General features: G+C 27.7%; 4 protein-coding genes across 9 annotated transcripts; 3 read left to right on the top strand and 1 right to left on the bottom strand.

The window, feature by feature from the left end:
- Positions 1-52: 52 nt before the first annotated feature.
- Positions 53-2970, bottom strand: blw (ATP synthase subunit alpha blw, mitochondrial). The gene is made up of 8 exons (XM_033327367.2): positions 2783-2970; positions 2351-2461; positions 1909-2258; positions 1434-1790; positions 977-1358; positions 748-892; positions 540-657; positions 53-463 (listed from the first exon to the last, which is right to left on the bottom strand). Exons 1-8 carry the CDS (start codon positions 2846-2848, stop codon positions 349-351), a joined length of 1644 nt encoding a protein of 547 aa, XP_033183258.2. The 5' UTR covers positions 2849-2970; the 3' UTR covers positions 53-348.
- A 546-nt stretch (positions 2971-3516) lies between these two features.
- On the top strand, positions 3517-5889 carry Gbeta5 (guanine nucleotide-binding protein subunit beta-5). Its single transcript, XM_033327517.2, has 6 exons — positions 3517-3945; positions 4013-4223; positions 4318-4454; positions 4525-4643; positions 4724-5081; positions 5186-5889. The coding sequence occupies exons 2-6, from the start codon at positions 4118-4120 to the stop codon at positions 5513-5515; spliced, it is 1050 nt and encodes a 349-aa protein (XP_033183408.1). The 5' UTR covers positions 3517-3945; positions 4013-4117; the 3' UTR covers positions 5516-5889.
- Positions 5890-6063: 174 nt separating this feature from the next.
- Positions 6064-8573, top strand: Usp14 (ubiquitin specific protease 14). Of its 2 annotated transcripts, none has more exons than XM_033327515.2 (6): positions 6064-6238; positions 6347-6525; positions 6623-7087; positions 7204-7473; positions 7554-7842; positions 7922-8573. In XM_033327515.2, exons 1-6 carry the CDS (start codon positions 6223-6225, stop codon positions 8194-8196), a joined length of 1494 nt encoding a protein of 497 aa, XP_033183406.1. In that variant the 5' UTR covers positions 6064-6222; the 3' UTR covers positions 8197-8573. The 2 variants fall into 2 exon arrangements, with proteins under 2 accessions (XP_033183406.1, XP_033183407.1); XM_033327516.2 differs by having other exon boundaries at positions 6065-6238; positions 6334-6525.
- A 450-nt stretch (positions 8574-9023) lies between these two features.
- Positions 9024-19707, top strand: Src42A (Tyrosine-protein kinase Src42A). Of its 5 annotated transcripts, none has more exons than XM_033327341.2 (7): positions 9024-9432; positions 12060-12398; positions 13074-13195; positions 13343-13506; positions 16117-16444; positions 16544-16879; positions 16968-19707. In XM_033327341.2, exons 1-7 carry the CDS (start codon positions 9374-9376, stop codon positions 17174-17176), a joined length of 1557 nt encoding a protein of 518 aa, XP_033183232.1. In that variant the 5' UTR covers positions 9024-9373; the 3' UTR covers positions 17177-19707. The 5 variants fall into 5 exon arrangements, with proteins under 5 accessions (XP_033183232.1, XP_033183235.1, XP_076477035.1 ...); XM_033327344.2 differs by lacking the exon at positions 9024-9432 and adding an exon at positions 10347-10482 and having other exon boundaries at positions 11683-12398; XM_076620920.1 differs by lacking the exon at positions 9024-9432 and adding an exon at positions 10355-10482.
- Positions 19708-20199: the final 492 nt, after the last annotated feature.

Below are 20199 nucleotides of genomic sequence, written 5' to 3'. Positions count from 1 at the left end.
AATAAAATGTAATCATACATTATAATTACACAAGAGAAATAAACGACACAGATTTGAAAAAATTCTAGAACTTTATTACTCATTTGTTAACTTCCCCATATCTGCTATGTTTAAAACATTTTTCAGGAGAAGTATCTGTTTAATTACCAAAATCATATTCTCAATTTTGTCAACAGTCAACATGTAATGTGTGTGTAACTATTGTGATATAATGTTTAAATATGGAATTCTTTGTAATGATATTTATAATGTGCAAATAGCATACACTAAAAATGCTTATGATAATGAATATTATTTGCACATAGCTCTTGCATAGCAGAGAATTATTAGTTATTTCATATTGACACTTTAGCCTGAGAAGGAAGCAAGGAAGTCAGTAACAACTTGCTTTAATTTAGCATCAGAAGCTTCACTAATTGTGTTGTCTTTAGCAATAGTGTTTAAAAGATCTCGTTGAGTGGTTCTGAAAGAATATAAGATTAAGTAAATACAAATATAGTAAAATATATTTAAACAAAATGCGTATGTAAATTAAATACCTAATATGGGCGAGGAATTCTTTTTCAAAAGCTGTGATTTTAGAAGGTTCCATCTTATCAAGATACCCGCGGACACCACAATAGATAACAGCTACTTGTTCTTCAATAGCCATGGGTACTGAAAGCATTAATAAATATTTTCCATTTTATTCAAAATTTTGTTAGTCTTTTGTAATTTAAATTCATTGTATATATTATCAATTTGTACCATATTGTCCCTGTTTTAGAAGTTCTGTCAATCTAACACCACGATTCAGCAATTGCTGAGTTGCAGCATCCAAATCAGAACCAAATTGTGCAAAAGCTGCTACTTCACGATATTGAGCCAACTCCAATTTCATGGATCCAGCGACCTATTAAATAAAATATAAAAGTTATTTAAAATGTTCTTTACTAAATGTGTATGCATTTATAAATTTATACGAGATGTACAATACTTGTTTCATAGCCTTAGTCTGAGCAGCAGAGCCGACACGAGATACTGATAAACCTACATTAATTGCAGGACGAATACCCTTATAGAACAATTCCGTTTCTAAGAAAATTTGTCCGTCGGTAATAGAAATAACATTTGTGGGAATATAAGCAGACACATCACCAGCTTGTGTCTCGATAACAGGCAAAGCTGTTAATGAACCACCTCCCAAACTTTCATTCATTTTAGCCGCTCGCTCAAGAAGACGAGAGTGGAGATAGAATACATCACCAGGATAGGCTTCCCGACCTGGTGGTCGTCTCAACAGTAAAGACATTTGTCGATAAGCAACAGCTTGTTTCGACAAATCGTCATAAATAATTAAAGCATGCTTTCCATTATCTCTGTAAGGAAATCATTATAAATTGTTCCAGTATCATGTTTATATAAAAGAAAAAAATTATTTTATATAAATATACCTGAAAAATTCTCCCATTGCACATCCAGAGTATGGAGCCAAATACTGAAGAGGTGCTGCATCAGAAGCAGTTGCAGAAACAATGATAGTATAATTAATAGCACCACTGTCTGTCAAACGTTTTACTATTTGTGCAACAGTGGATCTTTTTTGGCCAATAGCAACATAAATACAGTACAACTTTTTCTTCTCATCTCCAGCATCATTAAATCGTTTTTGATTAATAATTGTATCAATAGCAAGAGCAGTTTTTCCAGTTTGTCTGTCTCCAATGATTAATTCACGTTGACCACGACCAATAGGTACTAGGGAATCTACAGCTTTGATTCCAGTCTGCATAGGTTCTCTTACAGACACCCTGATAAAATATATGTACATATATGTGTATATATATATATATAAAGTATGTATAATAGAAAGTTATTGGAAGCACAATGCAGAGGTAATAGCATCTATATAAAGAGATACATAAATACCTAGGAATGATGCCAGGTGCTTTCGTACCAATACGGAATCTCAATTTACTATTAAGTGGTCCTTTACCATCTATAGGATTACCTAACGCATCTACAACACGTCCCAGCAATTCCTCTCCAACCGGAACATCAACAATAGCTCCAGTACGTTTGACAATGTCACCTTCCTTAATGTGTCTATCATTGCCAAAAACGACAACACCAACATTATCAGGCTCCAAGTTCAAAGCCATGCCTTTTAATCCTGAACTAAATTCCACCATCTCATCTGCTTGAATATTTTTTAAACCATAAACACGGGCAATACCATCACCAATGCTAAGCACTCTTCCAGTTTCTTCAAGATTAGCCTATAGATTATGTAACATTTGATTGAAATTTGTGTTATTTATATATACGTAAGTTATTGCACTATAAATATTAATAAGCTTTATTACTTTACCTTAGCGGTTGCGCCAAGAATACGTTCTTCCAAAATGGAAGAAATTTCAGCAGAGCGCCGACTGCTAGATACATGGAATTTGGAAGAGGGTATAGCAAGGCGCCATTTGACCTACAATGTAAAATTAAAACATATTGTTATTACATACTATAAAAATATATTACTCATATACTTATTACATAACTTGATACTATTCTGTTTATGTAATCTGTCGCAAAGAGCAAAATTTGTGACGTATATTTCAACTGTCACAAAATTTCGATAAAAGTAGTTGTAATTAATGAAAGATGTTTCATTTCCTTAAAAATGAAAGTTAATATAAGAAACGTACGGGTGCATGTGGTTATTGCAAAGTGAAAAATGTCGGCATGATCCATTTAAATATTCTTTCATAGACAAATTAGAAAAAAGAAATTATGTATCTTATATTACCTGAACCGTAGTATTCGACAATTGTCTTGCGATCGAAGGAGCCAAACGTAAGGATTGAAGAGCCATTTTGGTATATTACAAGCCCGTTTACCGGACTACGGGTTTCAAAAAGAAAAGTGAACAAGACAAGACCGAGCCGAAGAAACGTCTCATGCAGCCCCACTCCAATATTCCTACCGACAGGAAGTCGATATCCATCGACCTGCGCGTAACCTCGTATTCAGATACATATACTAATTCATAAATCTAATGTTTTCGTGTTTTATAATGCATGAAAAGTATATTACATAAGCTATATTTCAAAAAAATTTTTTAAAGCATATATATAATTAATTAACTTCATCGTGTATAAATTTGAATACAATAGATTTTGGGTACGAGGTTACCTGCAATTACACGATGCTACTAAAAACAATTGGCGCCAAATTTTAGATTTAAAATAGATATCATGCAATAATTTCATGTTTATTATGAAAATAACGTTACATTAGAGCGTCTATTTTCACATATATAAATATATAATTAATATTTATGATATAGATATAAACAAATAACATAATACGAAATGCTACTTTTATCTATAACTGTGATACATTTTGTCATAAAAAAATATATATATATATTTAATATCGTATTTAGATTTTCAACATGTTGAAAATTTTATAATTGTCTATAAATTAAGAAGTAAATAATTTACTACCTAAAATGCAATAGGTAGTATATGTATATATCGCTTGATATTCCTTACATTCGGTAGTGTAAGACCAGCATAATATTGTAATAATAAAATATTTTTTCTAATAATAAATTTTATTAGAAGAAATTAGGATGCAAAATTTAGGCGTGTAGCTTTCAGTTTGTATAAAAATTAAGCAATTTTATTACTTTTATGAAATGTCATGTTCAGGTTAAGTTGATTAAATATGAAAGCGTCATTGCACCGGCGCTAAAGTTTGTTATTGTTGTATCGTATTGATTATTGGACGCAACTGCCTATGGAGTATATGTTAACAAATTTTTTATGCAATAGCAAATGAGAAAATTATACAAAAAGAAGTGAGAAGAACAGAGAAAGTATATTCATGTGGAAAAATATCTATTGCTTTATTAATAACTACATTTGCACTGCAGTTATTTTCCGAGGTCTATAGGTGACAGGACAGGTAATTCATTGTTTATACTTTATACTTAACAATATAGAAATTGTTTTAATTAAAAGTCACATTTTAGATAAAGGAAAATTTTTTGTAGCAGCATTTATACAAAAATGTTACCTTGTTTAGTGGAATAGTATACTTTCTGTTAAGAAATATTTAGTATTCTATAAACAGAAATATGGATTCTGTTACTGAGTCAGAACATATAGAGAAATTAATAAAAGAAGCTGAAAGCCTAAAAATACGTTTAGAAGATGAACGACAGAAATTGAACGATATTACCCGTAATATTAACTTTTAATCTTTGCATCATGATGTAATAAAAATTTATAGGAAAATCAATTATAGTAAAATATAATAATTAATATTATATTTCAGTTGCTAGTGTAGCAGATAGACTTGAAATAATTAGTTGCATTAATGTAAAACCACGTCGTGTATTAAAAGGTCATCAAGCAAAAGTTCTTTGCTCTGATTGGTCACCAGATAAACGTCATATCGTATCTTCCTCACAGGTCAGGATATACCTAAAATTATTTTTTATTTAAACTTTTAAAATATTTCTTAATATAAAAATGGCTTCAGGATGGCAAAATGATAATATGGGATGCTTTTACAACAAATAAAGAACATGCTCTTACTATGCCAACTATCTGGGTTATGGCTTGTGCTTATGCTCCAAGTGGTACTCTTGTTGCTTGCGGGTATTAAATGTATTTAAGATTTATGAAATAACAATAATTTTTTAGTAACATGTTAAATGTTATATTCATTTTTTTTGTAGGGGGTTAGATAATAAAGTAACTGTATATCCTTTGAGTCAAGAAGATGATGTATCAACTCGTAAAAAAACTGTTGCTACACATACATCTTATATGTCTTGTTGTGTATTTCCTAATAGTGATCAACAAATTCTAACGGGTTGTGGAGATAGTACTTGTTCTTTATGGGATGTAGAAAGTGGACAACTGTTACAAAATTTTCTTGGTCACTCAAGTGATGTTATGTCTATTGATTTAGCACCAAGTGAAATTGGTAATACATTTGTTTCTGGTAGTTGTGATAAAATGGTTTTGATATGGGATATGCGGACTGGTCAATGTGTTCAAAGTTTTGAAGGACATCAATCTGATGTTAATTCTGTATGTAAAAATTTATCTTTATTACTTGTGAAATAGATAATGTTACAAGATTAAGCTAATGCTATTATAAGAAAATGATTTGCATCATGTTATGTTGAGTTTAGGTAAAATTTCATCCAGGTGGTGATGCAGTGGCAACAGGTTCTGATGATGCAACTTGCCGTCTTTTTGATCTACGTGCAGATAGAGAAATAGCAGTTTATGCAAAAGAAAGTATAATATTTGGAGCAAATGCAGTCGATCTAAGCGTTAGTGGACGTTTACTGTTTGCTGGTTATAATGATTATACTGTAAATATATGGGATACTCTAAAATGTCAACGAGTTGCGTTTTTATATGGACATGAAAATCGAGTATCTTGTTTACGAGTTTCTCCAGATGGAACTGCTCTTTCAACTGGAAGCTGGGATTCAACTCTACGAGTTTGGGCTTAATTTTAATAAAATCACATCTATTATCTTGCCATATTGTTAAATAAAAGTTATAATTTTTTCTGTGCAAGATATAAATTTTAGAAATTGTATGATGACGTTACATTTTGTTTTTAATTAAAGTGTTTTAAACTGATAAGATACATCAATATTGTAACATAAAAAATATTGTTATAATTATTATACATACATTGTAGAAAATAAGTGAAATTAAAAATCGTGATTATCACGATCATAACAATGTGATAGCTTAAAATTAATAATTTTTAGGCTGGTCCTAATTTATAGGAAATTCTGCAAATAGAATATCTATTTAATCAAATACAGTATTATCTTGTATGAAACTTAATAAAAATTTAATTCATGCATATTTAATATTATTTGCCACTTTTTTCATGCATTATTCAATTTAAATTACATAAAAAATACAATTATATGAGATATGATATAAATTTCTTAATTTTTCAATCAGCTGGCCAGCTACCAAGTACAAGTTCTGCGCTCTTAGATCCATATACTATATATGAATGCTTGTATCTTGCATACATATGTATATGTGAATGGGAGTGTAGATGTACATACGTATGTATAGTACGTGAATGCCTGACGGTGCAGTTTATGCATGTTAATAATCACCAGTAAAAAATATTTTGTAAATTAAGTGGTATAAATTAAAGAAAAACCAAACATACTTAAATAAAAGAGAAGAAATGCCTCAATATTCGAGTATGTATTGGAAAAATTCGAGATATTGAAAGACTAACCTTAAATTTTTTTATTTAATTTTATATCGAACGGTTTTCAGTATTTGATATGTAAAGTATTCTGTTTTAGTTAAAGTAAAATGGGGAAAAGAACACTTTCCTAATGTAGAAGTTAATACAGATGAAGAACCAATGTTGTTTAAAGCACAACTTTTTGCACTGACAGGAGTACAGCCTGAAAGGCAAAAAGTTATGTTAAAAGGAATGACATTAAAGGATGATGATTGGGGCAATATCAAGTTGAAAGATGTAAGGAATAATAGGACTAATGTTTCTATGAATAATAAATATATTTTACGACTTAAAATCAAAGAATAAATCTTTTATCATTTTAATTTTTTTATAGGGTATTACTGTTTTAATGATGGGCTCTAAGGAAGAAGATGTACCAGCAGAGCCAACTGAAAAACCATTATTTTTAGAAGATATGAATGAATCTGCATTAGCTACTGCTTTAGATTTACCAGCTGGCTTGACAAACTTAGGAAATACTTGTTATCTTAATGCAACTGTACAGTGCCTAAAAACTGTTCCAGAGTTGAGAGATGCTCTAAAGAATTTTTCAGGAGGGCTTGCAGCTGCTGGTAGTTCATCGCTTGTACCTGCACAAAGTATAACGGCTGCGTTAAGAGATTTGTATGATAGTATGGACAAAGGATCATCGTTGCCACCTGTTGTCCTTGTCCAAATGATGCATCTAGCATTTCCAAGATTTGCTGAAAAATCTGAGCATGGTGGATTTCAGCAACAGGATGCTAATGAATGTTGGACTGAACTTATTAGAATGTTGCAACAAAAATTACCAGCGAAGGTGACCCAACTAAGTGACCCAACATTACGTTTTAAACTATATATATAACTAATAATATATTTTAAATATTATACCTATATAGAAAAATTTTATTCATATGTGGTAATTAATCGTAGGAAAATCCTGTTGCCTTAGAAAATAATGGACAAAGTTACAAGCCACGTTCATTAATTGAACAGTATTTTGGAGGAACATTTAATACAGAGTTAAAATGTATAGAATCTGAGGATGAACCTCCTACTAAGGGAAAAGAAGAATTTTTACAATTGAGTTGTTTTATTTCTACAGAGGTTAAATACATGCATTCTGGACTTAGAAATAAAATGCAGGAGCAAATTACAAAAATGTCACCAACTCTTGGCAGAGATGCAGTGTATACGAAAACGGTAAAAAATATTATACAATACAAACTTTCATGTTTTAATCCATTAATATTTCCATTTAATGAAGATAATATATTTTACAGTCAAAAATTAGCAGATTGCCAGCATATTTAACAATCCAATTTGTACGCTTTTATTATAAAGAGAAAGAAGCAATTAATGCAAAAATTCTCAAAGATGTTAAATTTCCTCTTGAATTCGATGTTTTTGAATTGTGTAGCAGTGAACTTCAAACTAAACTTACACCAATGCGAGAAAAATTTAAAGAATACGAAGATCGTTTAGTGGAAGAATCGCGTAACATAATCAATAGGAAAGATAAAACAGAAAGTAAAAAGAAAGTTAAACAAGAACCGTTTTGGTTTCCAGATGGTAATAAAGTTATACAGAGATTAGAAATCAATAGTAAACTAATATGTTTGTATTGTTATATATATTGTTATAATTACAGATATAGGATCAAATAACAGCGGTTATTATACATTACAAGCAGTCCTAACACACAGGGGACGATCAAGTAGTAGTGGCCATTATGTAGCTTGGGTTAGACAGAAAAGTGATACATGGTTAAAATGTGACGATGAGAACGTTACCGCTGTAACTAGTGAAGAAGTACTAAAACTTAGCGGTGGTGGCGATTGGCATTGCGCATATGTTCTTTTATATGGTCCAAAAATTTTAGAAGTACCTGATTCAGATGACAATGAGGATTCACTTACTAAATAATTCTTATATATATAACCAACAAATTTCCATAAAGATTAAGACAAATGGAACACAGTTCCAACTTGCATCTATTCGATAAAAATGCATTTTTTTTTATACAAACGGTCATCAATATAATTTCAATATTAAGGTCTATAGAATACCATTCGTAAAATCAATGGCAGTTATTTTCTACTGAATTATAGAAATCTAATAACGATGCATTACGTATATAATTTTTGCATAATGTGAATACGCAAGATCTATGTACATTCATTGATTTTATACGCTTAAAAAAACGTGGTGATAACGAATCTTTGAATTACATAAAAATAGATAATTGTAAACCATTAAAGTGTTCTTTTATAACATTACAATAAAATTGCAATTAAAATTAATTTCATCCATATTTAATTTAACTTTAGAAAATATATTGAAAATATATGAACATGTATAGTATCCTTATGATATACAATGTAAATATAAATGAACTATCATATATTCAAGAGATATTTATATTTTTAACTACCATTATAATTTTGTATTATTCACTACTGCAAAAAATGAAAGAAGTTGAAAATTTAAATATTTAAGACAACATTTTTAAAAAGTTATTATATGAGTAAGACTAAATTTTATTCTATTTGACTTAGTTCAGATTTATTGAAAATTGGAATTTCTACTTTTTTATTACTTTTATCACCTTCCTCGGATATGTTTTTATGAAAGCATTTCCAAAAAATATTATTGACTTTTTAAAATATTTTCTACAGTATATTATAAATAATTACTTTAAACTATTGGGGTATTTCAATATATATTTGGATTAAATTCCAATAGTAAAATAATATCAAATTTGATGAGATATATTTAGTATAACTATTGATTTATCTATATCTACCAAGACGTAACTGGATAAAACGATACAATCTGATAATGTAATAAATGGATCTAATACACACACATATGTATGTATGTATAAAAGCACGATACGATATATTCTTGTATATACGTACATGTGTATGTATATATGAAAAAAATAAGATAGATAGTTTGAAATAACTAAGCAGTGCTGTTACAGATATCATTCGTTGCGGTTCTCAGTTTTACTTTTATCGCATAATTTACCAAAAAATATCGCGTAGTACAATTAGAAAATTACGATTACGTGGATGTATAAACCAAATTGTTCGCAAAAATGCATTCTAAAACATTTCGTAATAAAACATTTGAACATTTCTTCAGTAGATTTTTCAGGTAATTACATTTTATGTATATGAATTAAGTGATGATAATGTGCATTGTTTATGTTTATTATATTTATTTGATTATTAATGTATAATATAAAATAATTATATTATACTATAATATTATAATAATTAATATATCTTGAATTTAATGTCATTCTTGTATATTAAATATATTAAATATCAATTCTATTAAATATTTCACTATATTTGAGCATTTAATAATTTTGGAAAGTATTTAAGGTATCTATTTCTTCTCATCTGATAGTGAAATGCATAAATATAATTAATTAATAATGTGAAAGAAATAAATAGGTCATTCACGTAGAACATATGTATATGTATATAAATAACTGATTTATAGTTTCGTTCACAATCGTCTTTTATTTCAATAATTTTTATTAATTATTTATAATGGGAACTATAATAATGTTATTACCATCAGGTATATTAATAGTTATTTTTCTAAATTTTAATATTAATAATTAAAATTAAAAAATATATGATTATGTAATAAATGCATAAATTCAGTTTTCAAAAAATATTCAAAAATACAATTTTTCTCGTTACTATCTTAGGATCATGGAATATAAAAAATATTCGAAGATATCGCTTTAGTATCTTTTATAATTACGTATGAAGTAATTGAGCATGTAACACTATTTTTTTTCGTTAAAAGGATATTTGATTGTCCTTTTATTTCTGCTAAATCGATCAATGATATCTTTCCCAAAATTTTCTTTATTATTCAGTTTTAACAATTATTAAAATATTTAAACTTATTTTTTTAATTATAAGAATGTAATAAGCATCCCATAATATCTTCTATGTATTAAATACAAGATTATGTAGCAATCCACTTGCATCTTTGATTGGGGGATGGTAAAGGTTCGGTTAACTTCGGATTCATAGCCGAACTCATCCGAAATCTATATGTCGTTGGCTACCTTCACCATGGGTGTTTTCACCTCTCCGTCGGTTTCTCATGAAAAGTTTGTTCGCTTGTCGCGTTTGTTCTCGAGATAAATAATCTTAGATGTGTCTTAAAGTACTACACGAAGTACGTTCATTTCATAATTGTATTTTTTACGATAAATTTGATGTGTGTTTTATTCTTCGCTGTTTTCGGTATCGCACATGTGAAAATTAGGATTTTGACGGATCTGATTTAATGCAATGGCGACGTTACTTTCCATTATGTTGTCCACGTTTCTTCTAACCATTGGTTATCGCCATGCTTCTGAAAATTCTTGCAACTATGCAATGCCAGTGCTAAAAAATCAACGATAGGAAAAGAATGATCTTCTTCCGGTGTAAGAGAATTTACATCGTTCCTGGATATTGTAATGAACCGGTGGAACAAGTTCAAATCGAGCGGGCTCTGTTATCCGTATAGAAATCTTTTCTCCTTTGATTTTCGTTGAATTTCATCAAAATTTTTATATATTTTTTTCAAATAGTATTACTGACTATTAGTTGTTATCAAAAGAGAAATGTTAGGAGTATGAATTTGGGAAATCGAAAATTGGATGTATCTGTTAGTCTTTATACCCTTAAATCATATACCTTTTTTAATTCTATATTCATCAGATTTTTTAAAATGATGTTTTTACATTATTTATTTTTTTTCGGAACAACGAAATATTTTTATATATTTGCGTAAATAAAGAGCAAAACTGATGTAAGTGTAATGAAATGCTTATATTAATATTTTTCATATTATCTTGGTTCAAGTTTCTGAATTAATTTGTTTGTTATTTTCTATTTGGTAAAATACACAAAATACTATATTCTAATATTATAAAACGAGAAAATTTATAGCACGCTTTATTATTTTTTAATATTTTGTTGCTTTTATTACTTTTTTATTTAAAAAGATCAGTTCGATAAAATGATTTTGACAATGAATAAACATTCAGCGGAAATATATTATTGGCATTAATAAAATTAAAACATTCATATTTATTTGTTAGAAATGGCATTAAATAATAATAATAATAAATAGCAAAGAAATTGGTGATTTGCATCCTAACCTAAATCGCAAAAGTGCCATATTATGACGTCAAGCTTGGATCAGCGCGAACTCGACGAAAATGCGTATACTAATAGAGCATATCTCTGGTTTGTGTTACGGTTATATAGTGACGCGATGAAGTGTCATCGTTATCAGTGACTATTCGAATAAACATTCGTATTTATTATATGTAGCCTTTATTAAAACCTTTAAATAATTACAAGTGTTCAATGTTTATCACAATAGATATCGACGAAAGAATTGCAAGTTTCTTGAGAAGAAGAAGAGAAGCTTCGAGAAAAAAGTTGCCGATTTTACAAATTATGTCTGATTTTGAAAACTCATATGCATTTTTCCGTGTTTCTTAGTGGGCTTTATCCAAACGTTTTAAAAACCAAAGTGTATTTTAGTGTTTACTTTGCACATTTGCATCACGAAATGTGTATTATGAAAATTTTATATTCACATAATCATAGCTCAATATTCATGCAAAAGAATCAAACATAAGAACATTGCAAGAACATTTGCAAAAAAAATTTTTATATTTCATGACTCAGTGGCAGTGAATTCAAATAGTGGACAAGTTGAAACTACATACAAAAAATGGGTAATTGTTTCAGCAGTCCAACAGATACAGAAAAAGAAAAGCCTGATAGAATAGGCAACCCTAATATAGAGGCAGTTGCATCTCAAGCTAGTCCAGTGCCAACACCACCTCCAGATCCTATTAGGCCTATGCCACAAATCCCAGATGCGGATGTGCCAACTGCAAAAATTTTTGTTGCACTTTATGATTATGATGCACGTACAGATGAAGATTTAAGCTTCAGAAAAGGTGAACATTTAGAAATCTTAAATGATACTCAAGGAGATTGGTGGTTAGCTAGAAGTAAAAGAACTCGACAAGAAGGATATATTCCCAGCAATTATGTTGCAAAGTTAAAATCTATAGAAGCAGAACCGTAAGTTATATTTTTACCGACATCTACATTAATTTTTTTCTAAATATTTTTTGTTTGATATATGTACATACTAAAAAATTTACGTGTACAGTAAAAATATTTGTTTTGTGTAATTCTATAATAATAACTTAAAAAAATATATATTTTTATTGCAATAAATATAGATTAATAGCTATATCTTGATGAATGATGATATAGGATTAACATGCTTGTATTTGGAATGCATATCACATGAAACTTTACAGTTATGCATTCATTTAAAAAATATTTCAAATTTATTATATATAAGAAATATATACATGGAATATACTGCAGACATGATAATGATTGGAAACATGTACTAAACCTTAGTTTGTTGACTTTCCTTTATTATATTTTCACCTAATAAATTTCTCTCTATATAGTCAACTAGTCAATGCGACCTTGCTTTCACTAACAGTACATGTATTGCCTCTTAGGTTTTATTAATATGGGTGGACAGTTCTGATTATCAATCAGTTTAAATAAGCAGTATTTCCCTTCTTTTTATTTCTATATGAATGTAAAAATATTAAAGAAAAAAATAGTTTTATCCTTTTTTTTATATTGACCAATCAAATATTAAATTATTATTTTTATATATGTTAAAATATTTCTTATTTTATTTAATATTTTAATTACTTTTACTTTTTGTAGATGGTACTTCAGAAAAATTAAACGAATTGAGGCAGAGAAGAAGTTATTGCTTCCTGAAAATGATCATGGTGCATTCTTAATTAGAGATTCTGAAAGTCGACACAATGATTATTCTCTTTCGGGTAAGTTAATACATATTTGAATACGTATCAAAAATATAAAATTTAATCACTACAGTGAAGCACATGCTCACAATAAATATTTACTATATTTTCAATATATTGCAGATGTACTTTTAAGAATAATAATATGATAAAAATTTTTTGTAGTACGCGATGGTGATACAGTTAAACACTACCGCATTAGACAACTGGATGAAGGTGGTTTCTTCATTGCTAGAAGAACTACATTCAGGAACCTTCAAGATCTTGTCGAACATTATAGTAAAGATGCTGATGGGCTGTGTGTAAATCTCTGCAAGCCCTGTGTACAGGTAAGATGAAATTCTTAGTTAAATCAATATTTCTTGCAATCCTATGTCACATAAATGGAGTTTAGACAGCTTGCTGCATGTATAAAATTGGTTTTTAATGATATACCACCATTTTACTAAAGAATATAATGTATTGCTTAATTATTAAATTTTTTTCAATATTTATCAAGGGATTTCTTCAGTGATTTAACAAAAATTTGTTTTAAAGTTTCTGTTCTAATATTTATTAACTTTGCAGAAATCCCTTGATGTTAAATATAACCCATATATAATATGAGACTTAAAGTAAAAACACAAATGCATGATTTTTGACCTTTATTGTACACGAATCTACAATGTGATTAAGTTTGTACAGAGAATAAATAAAATGGTATAAATAAATTAGATTCAATCATTTTAACAACTATTCAAATTACATTTACATATTATATTTATTACATATTAATAGCACTGTCTAAACTCCAGTTAGACTTTGCTCTATAAAATTATATATTTAGTAGCTATAATAATAATTGCATATATATTTTTTAATAAATGTTATTGGAAAAATATTCGAAAATAATATATTGCACAAAAATCACAGTTCAAGATACAGAATGAAGTTTTATATATACTTTACTAAATTCTTATTTTATATTTTTTATTTACAACATTGTTAGGAAATGTATTTAAATATATTAATAAAAAGGAGCACTAATTTGAATGTTAATCAAGATGTAATAAGGAATTTTTGTATTTATAAGTATGTGTAAAACAATTGTTTTCTTTAACTTTTAATTAATCTTTAAGAACATACATTGTTACTTTTAATGGAAAATCATATATATATATATACATTTGTATATTGTATCATATATATTTCCGCTATTTATTTAAAAAAAAGTTATGGTTTGAAAACAGCTTTTAGTTTGATAAATAATCTTGCAAAGTTTGATCTCTGAATAGACTATGTTTGTTTCTCTGTTATTGCTTACCTTACCTCCCGCTGGATTTTCTTGGTAAATTGAATGTCCCAATATGACATAACATGTTAATTTTCTTTGTAACATAAATGCTTTCCACTATATCTTTGGCCTGTACATACAGCACAAGCCCGTCCTATATGGAATCATGTTTCAAAGACATTAGATCATTCTTCATCTAGAAAATTCACTTTCTTTCATAATCTGGCATAACATTGCTAAATTCTATAGCTCTTTCTTAGAAACAATAGGATTGAAAGCACACATTAAAAAATAAGATAAATTTGCGTCTATGTGTCTGTATGTGCTACTTTGATGTATTGTTAATTATGACAATATTCAACACAAATTTTTTTATGCAATCTACAACAGATGATCATATTCTAGTATCAATATTTGTGTGCTTAAATCTATCTAATATACAGGATATCTCAAATAAATTCTTAACTTTCCTACTAAATTATCCACATCATTTAGTATTGATTATACAAATGAAGAAAGACTGTTATTATGCTGTATTATATTGTACTGTATTATATTAAATAATATTATATAAATAATATATTAAAGGAAAAATAAGTAATATATTTTTTACTGGTGTTCGAGATATCCTGTATGTGGAATTTAAATTCATAGATCAGTTTTTAAAATTTAAATTTTAAAATTCTCTTTTGTGTTTATATACACATCAAAGAATTTTAAAACAGATTTCCTTCCTATCTAATGAACCTTATATATTTTCTGAACAATTTTTAATGAAATGAAGCAAGAAAAGTTCATAAAATAATTAAAAAGACGCTTTTGTCTTATTAAATTATATGGTTTAATGCTCTCAGTGATTGAAATTATCTTCTATATTTTTTTATACTTTCTTTTAACTCAACTTTGAGGCATTGAGGGCATTTTGTGTTAAAACAGTTCAAATATGGTGCTATATTCTTGTTGATAATGTACATACTTTACAATAAATAAACTATAGTGTATACATTTATGTCTTGGACCGTGCATAAGTGTTCAATTACTAAGTTCCTGAAATTATATTTGACGACTTTATATTCTTATCTATAAAAATAAGTATTAATGACTTTTGAGAAACATTATATGTCAAGAATAAATATTCATCTACAACAAAACATTATTTTAAAATTATATTTCACATACCTTAGCTACTATATTTATTGAGATCTAAAATAATCTTCTTTATAAAATCACTCAAATGTCAAAAGGCATGAAATTAAATAATTTGAAATTTGCTTTTAATCACTTGCATCTTGCATAATAGCCACTATTTCTTTTATTTTTTATGGTATTACCATTAGATTAGATATTTTAATTTAAGCAACACTTGTTATTTGTTACATCTTATAATAAAATCATTAAAAACTTAATAAGCAGTTATGCAGCCTAAGCAACATCCTTAAAGGGCTTCTATTTAGGTTTGTATTAATAGAAAGTAAGAACAATTCTCCGAATTTCTTCAAGGAATTTTAGAACTTCAGTTAATATATGATTTAAGTTTCTCTATCTTATTTATTAGTGTACAACTTGCAAAGGAATATTTGCTATTAATGCCATAGAAATATATTCATTTAAAACAACTAAAAAGTTTAACAGTCATTGACTGGCATATACTTAATTTTGTTGATAGGTTGAGAAACCTGTAACTGAGGGTCTTAGTCATCGTACAAGAGATCAATGGGAGATTGACCGTTCATCTCTCAAATTTGTGAGAAAATTAGGCCAGGGTCAATTTGGAGAAGTGTGGGAAGGATCTTGGAATAATACAACTGCAGTAGCAATAAAGACACTAAAACCAGGAACTATGGATCCTAAAGATTTCTTAGCAGAAGCACAAATTATGAAGAAACTTCGTCATGCAAAGTTAATTCAATTATATGCTGTTTGTACTTTGGAGGAACCTATTTACATCATCACAGAATTAATGAGGAATGGTAGTTTGTTAGAATATTTGCAAGGTAACAAAATTGTACTTTTTAATTATTTCAATCTGTAATCTATTCAATATTTATTTATCTGTTTGTTCATTTTTACACATGTTATAACTTTTCCAACAGGGAAAGGAAAAACATTAAATTTACAACGATTAATTGATATGGCTGCACAAATTGCAGCAGGTATGGCGTATCTTGAGTCACAAAATTATATCCATCGAGATTTAGCTGCTCGAAATGTATTAGTAGCAGAATTAAATGTTGTGAAGATTGCAGACTTTGGTTTAGCTAGGCTTATTAAAGAAGATGAGTATGAAGCCCGAATAGGTGCACGCTTCCCCATTAAATGGACTGCACCTGAGGCTGCAAATTATAGCAAATTCAGTATTAAATCTGATGTGTGGTCATTTGGTATTCTTCTGACTGAATTGGTTACTTATGGTAGAATACCATATCCTGGTAAATATATCTTCAAATTTAAATTTTGTAGTGATTTTTAGTAATAAAGATTTAAAAAAAGAGTATCTAATTATTTTTAATTTTATAGGTATGACAAATGCTGAAGTTCTTCATCAAGTAGAACATGGATACAGAATGCCATGTCCACCTGGTTGTCCAACTGCATTGTATGATATCATGTTAGAGTGTTGGAACAAAGATCCAATGAAGAGGCCAACTTTCGAAACATTACAATGGAAACTGGAAGATTTCTTCACCATGGAAGGTTCTGAGTATAAGGAAGCATCTGCATATTAAAATATTAAAACAGTTTATAGTTCTTATAACATATTTCGTTATGATTTCTATCAGCAAGATATAATAGATATTCTGTATGAACGATAAATGCAGATTATTATAATTAACAGTTAAATTCAGAATACGGATGTTTGTGATATTTGAGAGAGTATACTTTATACTGAAGAATAGTCTTCTTTCTATAAACTATAAATACGGTTTATTTTTTTAGCAATATGATCACGCCAATTGCTTTTGTTATATATTCTGGCTGCCATAAAATTATAGAACAATTTTGTCAATTCATGAATGATTACACACGAACGAACATTGAATTGTTAATTAGTGGCTTTTAAAAGCAATGACATAGTTTAGATTTTATTTTGGAAAATTATATTCTGAACGTGTAAACGTCGGTATTAATAGCATCTGTTGGACAGTATTTATGGGAGTTAACAATTTTTAATTAAAAATTTGTTGTTTATTAACCTTGACGAGATAATACGATTGTCAGATGTATTACAAATTTGATGTAACAAAATATTTAGATACTGCACAGCCAATTTAAGCCAATGTTTTTGGAAGATTGTTTACATTACAATTTCAAGCATCTATTATGTAGCAGTAAGAAGGATTATTGTCTGTCTTGATTTATCATTCCTTCTTATTTATTTATATATATACTCACATACTTTTATTATTATTATAATTGTTAATTTATTATTAAGAATTCGCAAGTATGACGCATTTTGTGTTCAAAATTTATCAGATATAATCTGTTGAAAACTCATAAGTGGCCTGTTAAGCCAACATACATGTAAGATAAATTTTATGAATATTTATTATTACTTTTCACTGTTTTCTTTTCTCTTTTTTTTTTGCATATGTTAACTCTCAGTTATTCTTGAAAAAACACATATTAACTAAAAGCAATGTATTTAATCTAAAAATTATTCCTAACTGTTCATAAAAAATATAATACGTGTGTAAGATAACATAAGAAAGTATACAAGGGTATTAACATTACTAGAGAAGCATGTAAACTATTATATTTGAATTTTTTATTTAATAGTATAAAATAGGTTATAATCTTAGAATTTCAAATTAGTATTCGTTGCTATTAATTATTCAGTTGATTATTTTTTCGTATTACTTCAGTTTATTATCGCTATTTCTAACTTCCAAACTCAAATTTTTCATTTTTACATATTTGTACACTATAACTTATGTTTTTAATTTCTTAGGTTGATAGATGTCATCTTTTATCAATACTTCTGAAAATTATAATCTCTAAATGAAGCAATACAATTTTTGGGAATATATTAGAACTGTTTGTTTCATTTTGGCTTTATTAAGAGTCTTTAGAGTAAATAGAGTAAACATATTATACATGTCTTAGATTATCTATATTTGCATTTGATGCCGTATTTATTAATATTTACTTTCTTTTTGGAAAAATTTCCATTATTTCTACATAATGTATACTTCTCAAAATTGTATGAAAACAAGTTTATTTCGTTTATAAAAAGACATTAAGATGTTAGATATGTGTGAACACACAGAATTTGTAATATGTTTCATTTTATGCCTTTTATATAGATGGATATACAAAATAATGATCAAAAATAAACAAAATTTGTCTAGTCAGAGACCACTATTCTATTGTGAACATTTATGGTGTTAAATACGTTTACACCATTCTTTTCATGAACATAAGACATACTGCCAAATAAATATAAAGAAACAGCTATCATGCTATTGTTATAAAACGAAAAAGGAAATGAAACTGTATAATGACACAATATTATACTAAGAATTAAAATAAAAACAGAACATTACTTAAACTTAAGTAAAAGAATGTTTAATTATGTTTCTGTGGTCATCTGATAATTAATTTAAAGCATTTTTGTGTACTATTATTTTAAGAAATTATATTGCTGGTATTAAATAGTATTAAAACTGATGATAGTAAGAATTTAAAAAATCATTTATGTAGGATATCAGGCACTTTGTACAAAAGTAAATTTTTATATAAGCATATATATTTATATTTTGTACAGTTTTATTTGAATATAATGAAATGCTTTTTATATATATATGAAAATTTCATTAAAGCGTAAAATGTCTGCATGATTTTTATACAGTAAGCTCAATAATTTTTTCACTGATCTTTTAATTAAAGGAGCGAAGAATACAGTGGTATATAAGTATTAATTGTGTGAAATATAATGATGCATATAATTTTTAAAAATAAACATAACACCTATGACATCGTTAACGAAATAGTATTATCGTTAATAAAATTGTTCATATATAATTGTATTATGTCATAATTATTATATTATATACGACTTTATAATTTTGTATGTATGCATAGATATATACAGTATACATAAATATTATATAATTGCGTATAGTACATACATATTCATATCGTGCGCGTGAGTGTGTGTTTGTGTGTACATACATGTATGTATATATATAAATGTGTATATATGTATACATATAGTACATACATCGCATGTTAAAAAATATTACAAAAGCAATTTTAACTTGTTTCATAATTTCTTTTGTTCCTTACCACCTTTTCCTACTTCTCGAGCATCTGTAATATACATAGATATGTCTCTTTCTATAAACTAATTTACTTTTTAATCATATGTTATTAATTAAATTGTCTCAAATATACTATTTCAGTGTTATGAGTTATTTCGAATGCTATCTAAATACATATATGTATTACTTGATAATAATACTCTACTGTAGATGATTTGTTGTAAATATTTCATATAAAATATATTTACTATATATACATTAAAATTGAATTAAAATTAGTTGTAACTTGATCTGTGGTTGTATAATAACTTTAAAAATAAATCATTTACATTTTACTTAATTTATGTAGCATAAAACTTAGATTTCAATGCATTACAACTTATTAACTTTGTCAAACACACATAATTTCATTTTATTTCAGTTTTTACTTTCTTTCAGTAGTTGGCAATTGATCTTGATACAAAATAGAAATATTACTAGGGAAAGTT

This window comes from Bombus vancouverensis, chromosome 1 (genome assembly GCF_051014615.1).
Source record: "Bombus vancouverensis nearcticus chromosome 1, iyBomVanc1_principal, whole genome shotgun sequence".
In the NCBI taxonomy this organism is placed as follows: domain Eukaryota; kingdom Metazoa; phylum Arthropoda; class Insecta; order Hymenoptera; family Apidae; genus Bombus; species Bombus vancouverensis.
This window is presented reverse-complemented; position numbering and strand designations above follow the sequence as displayed.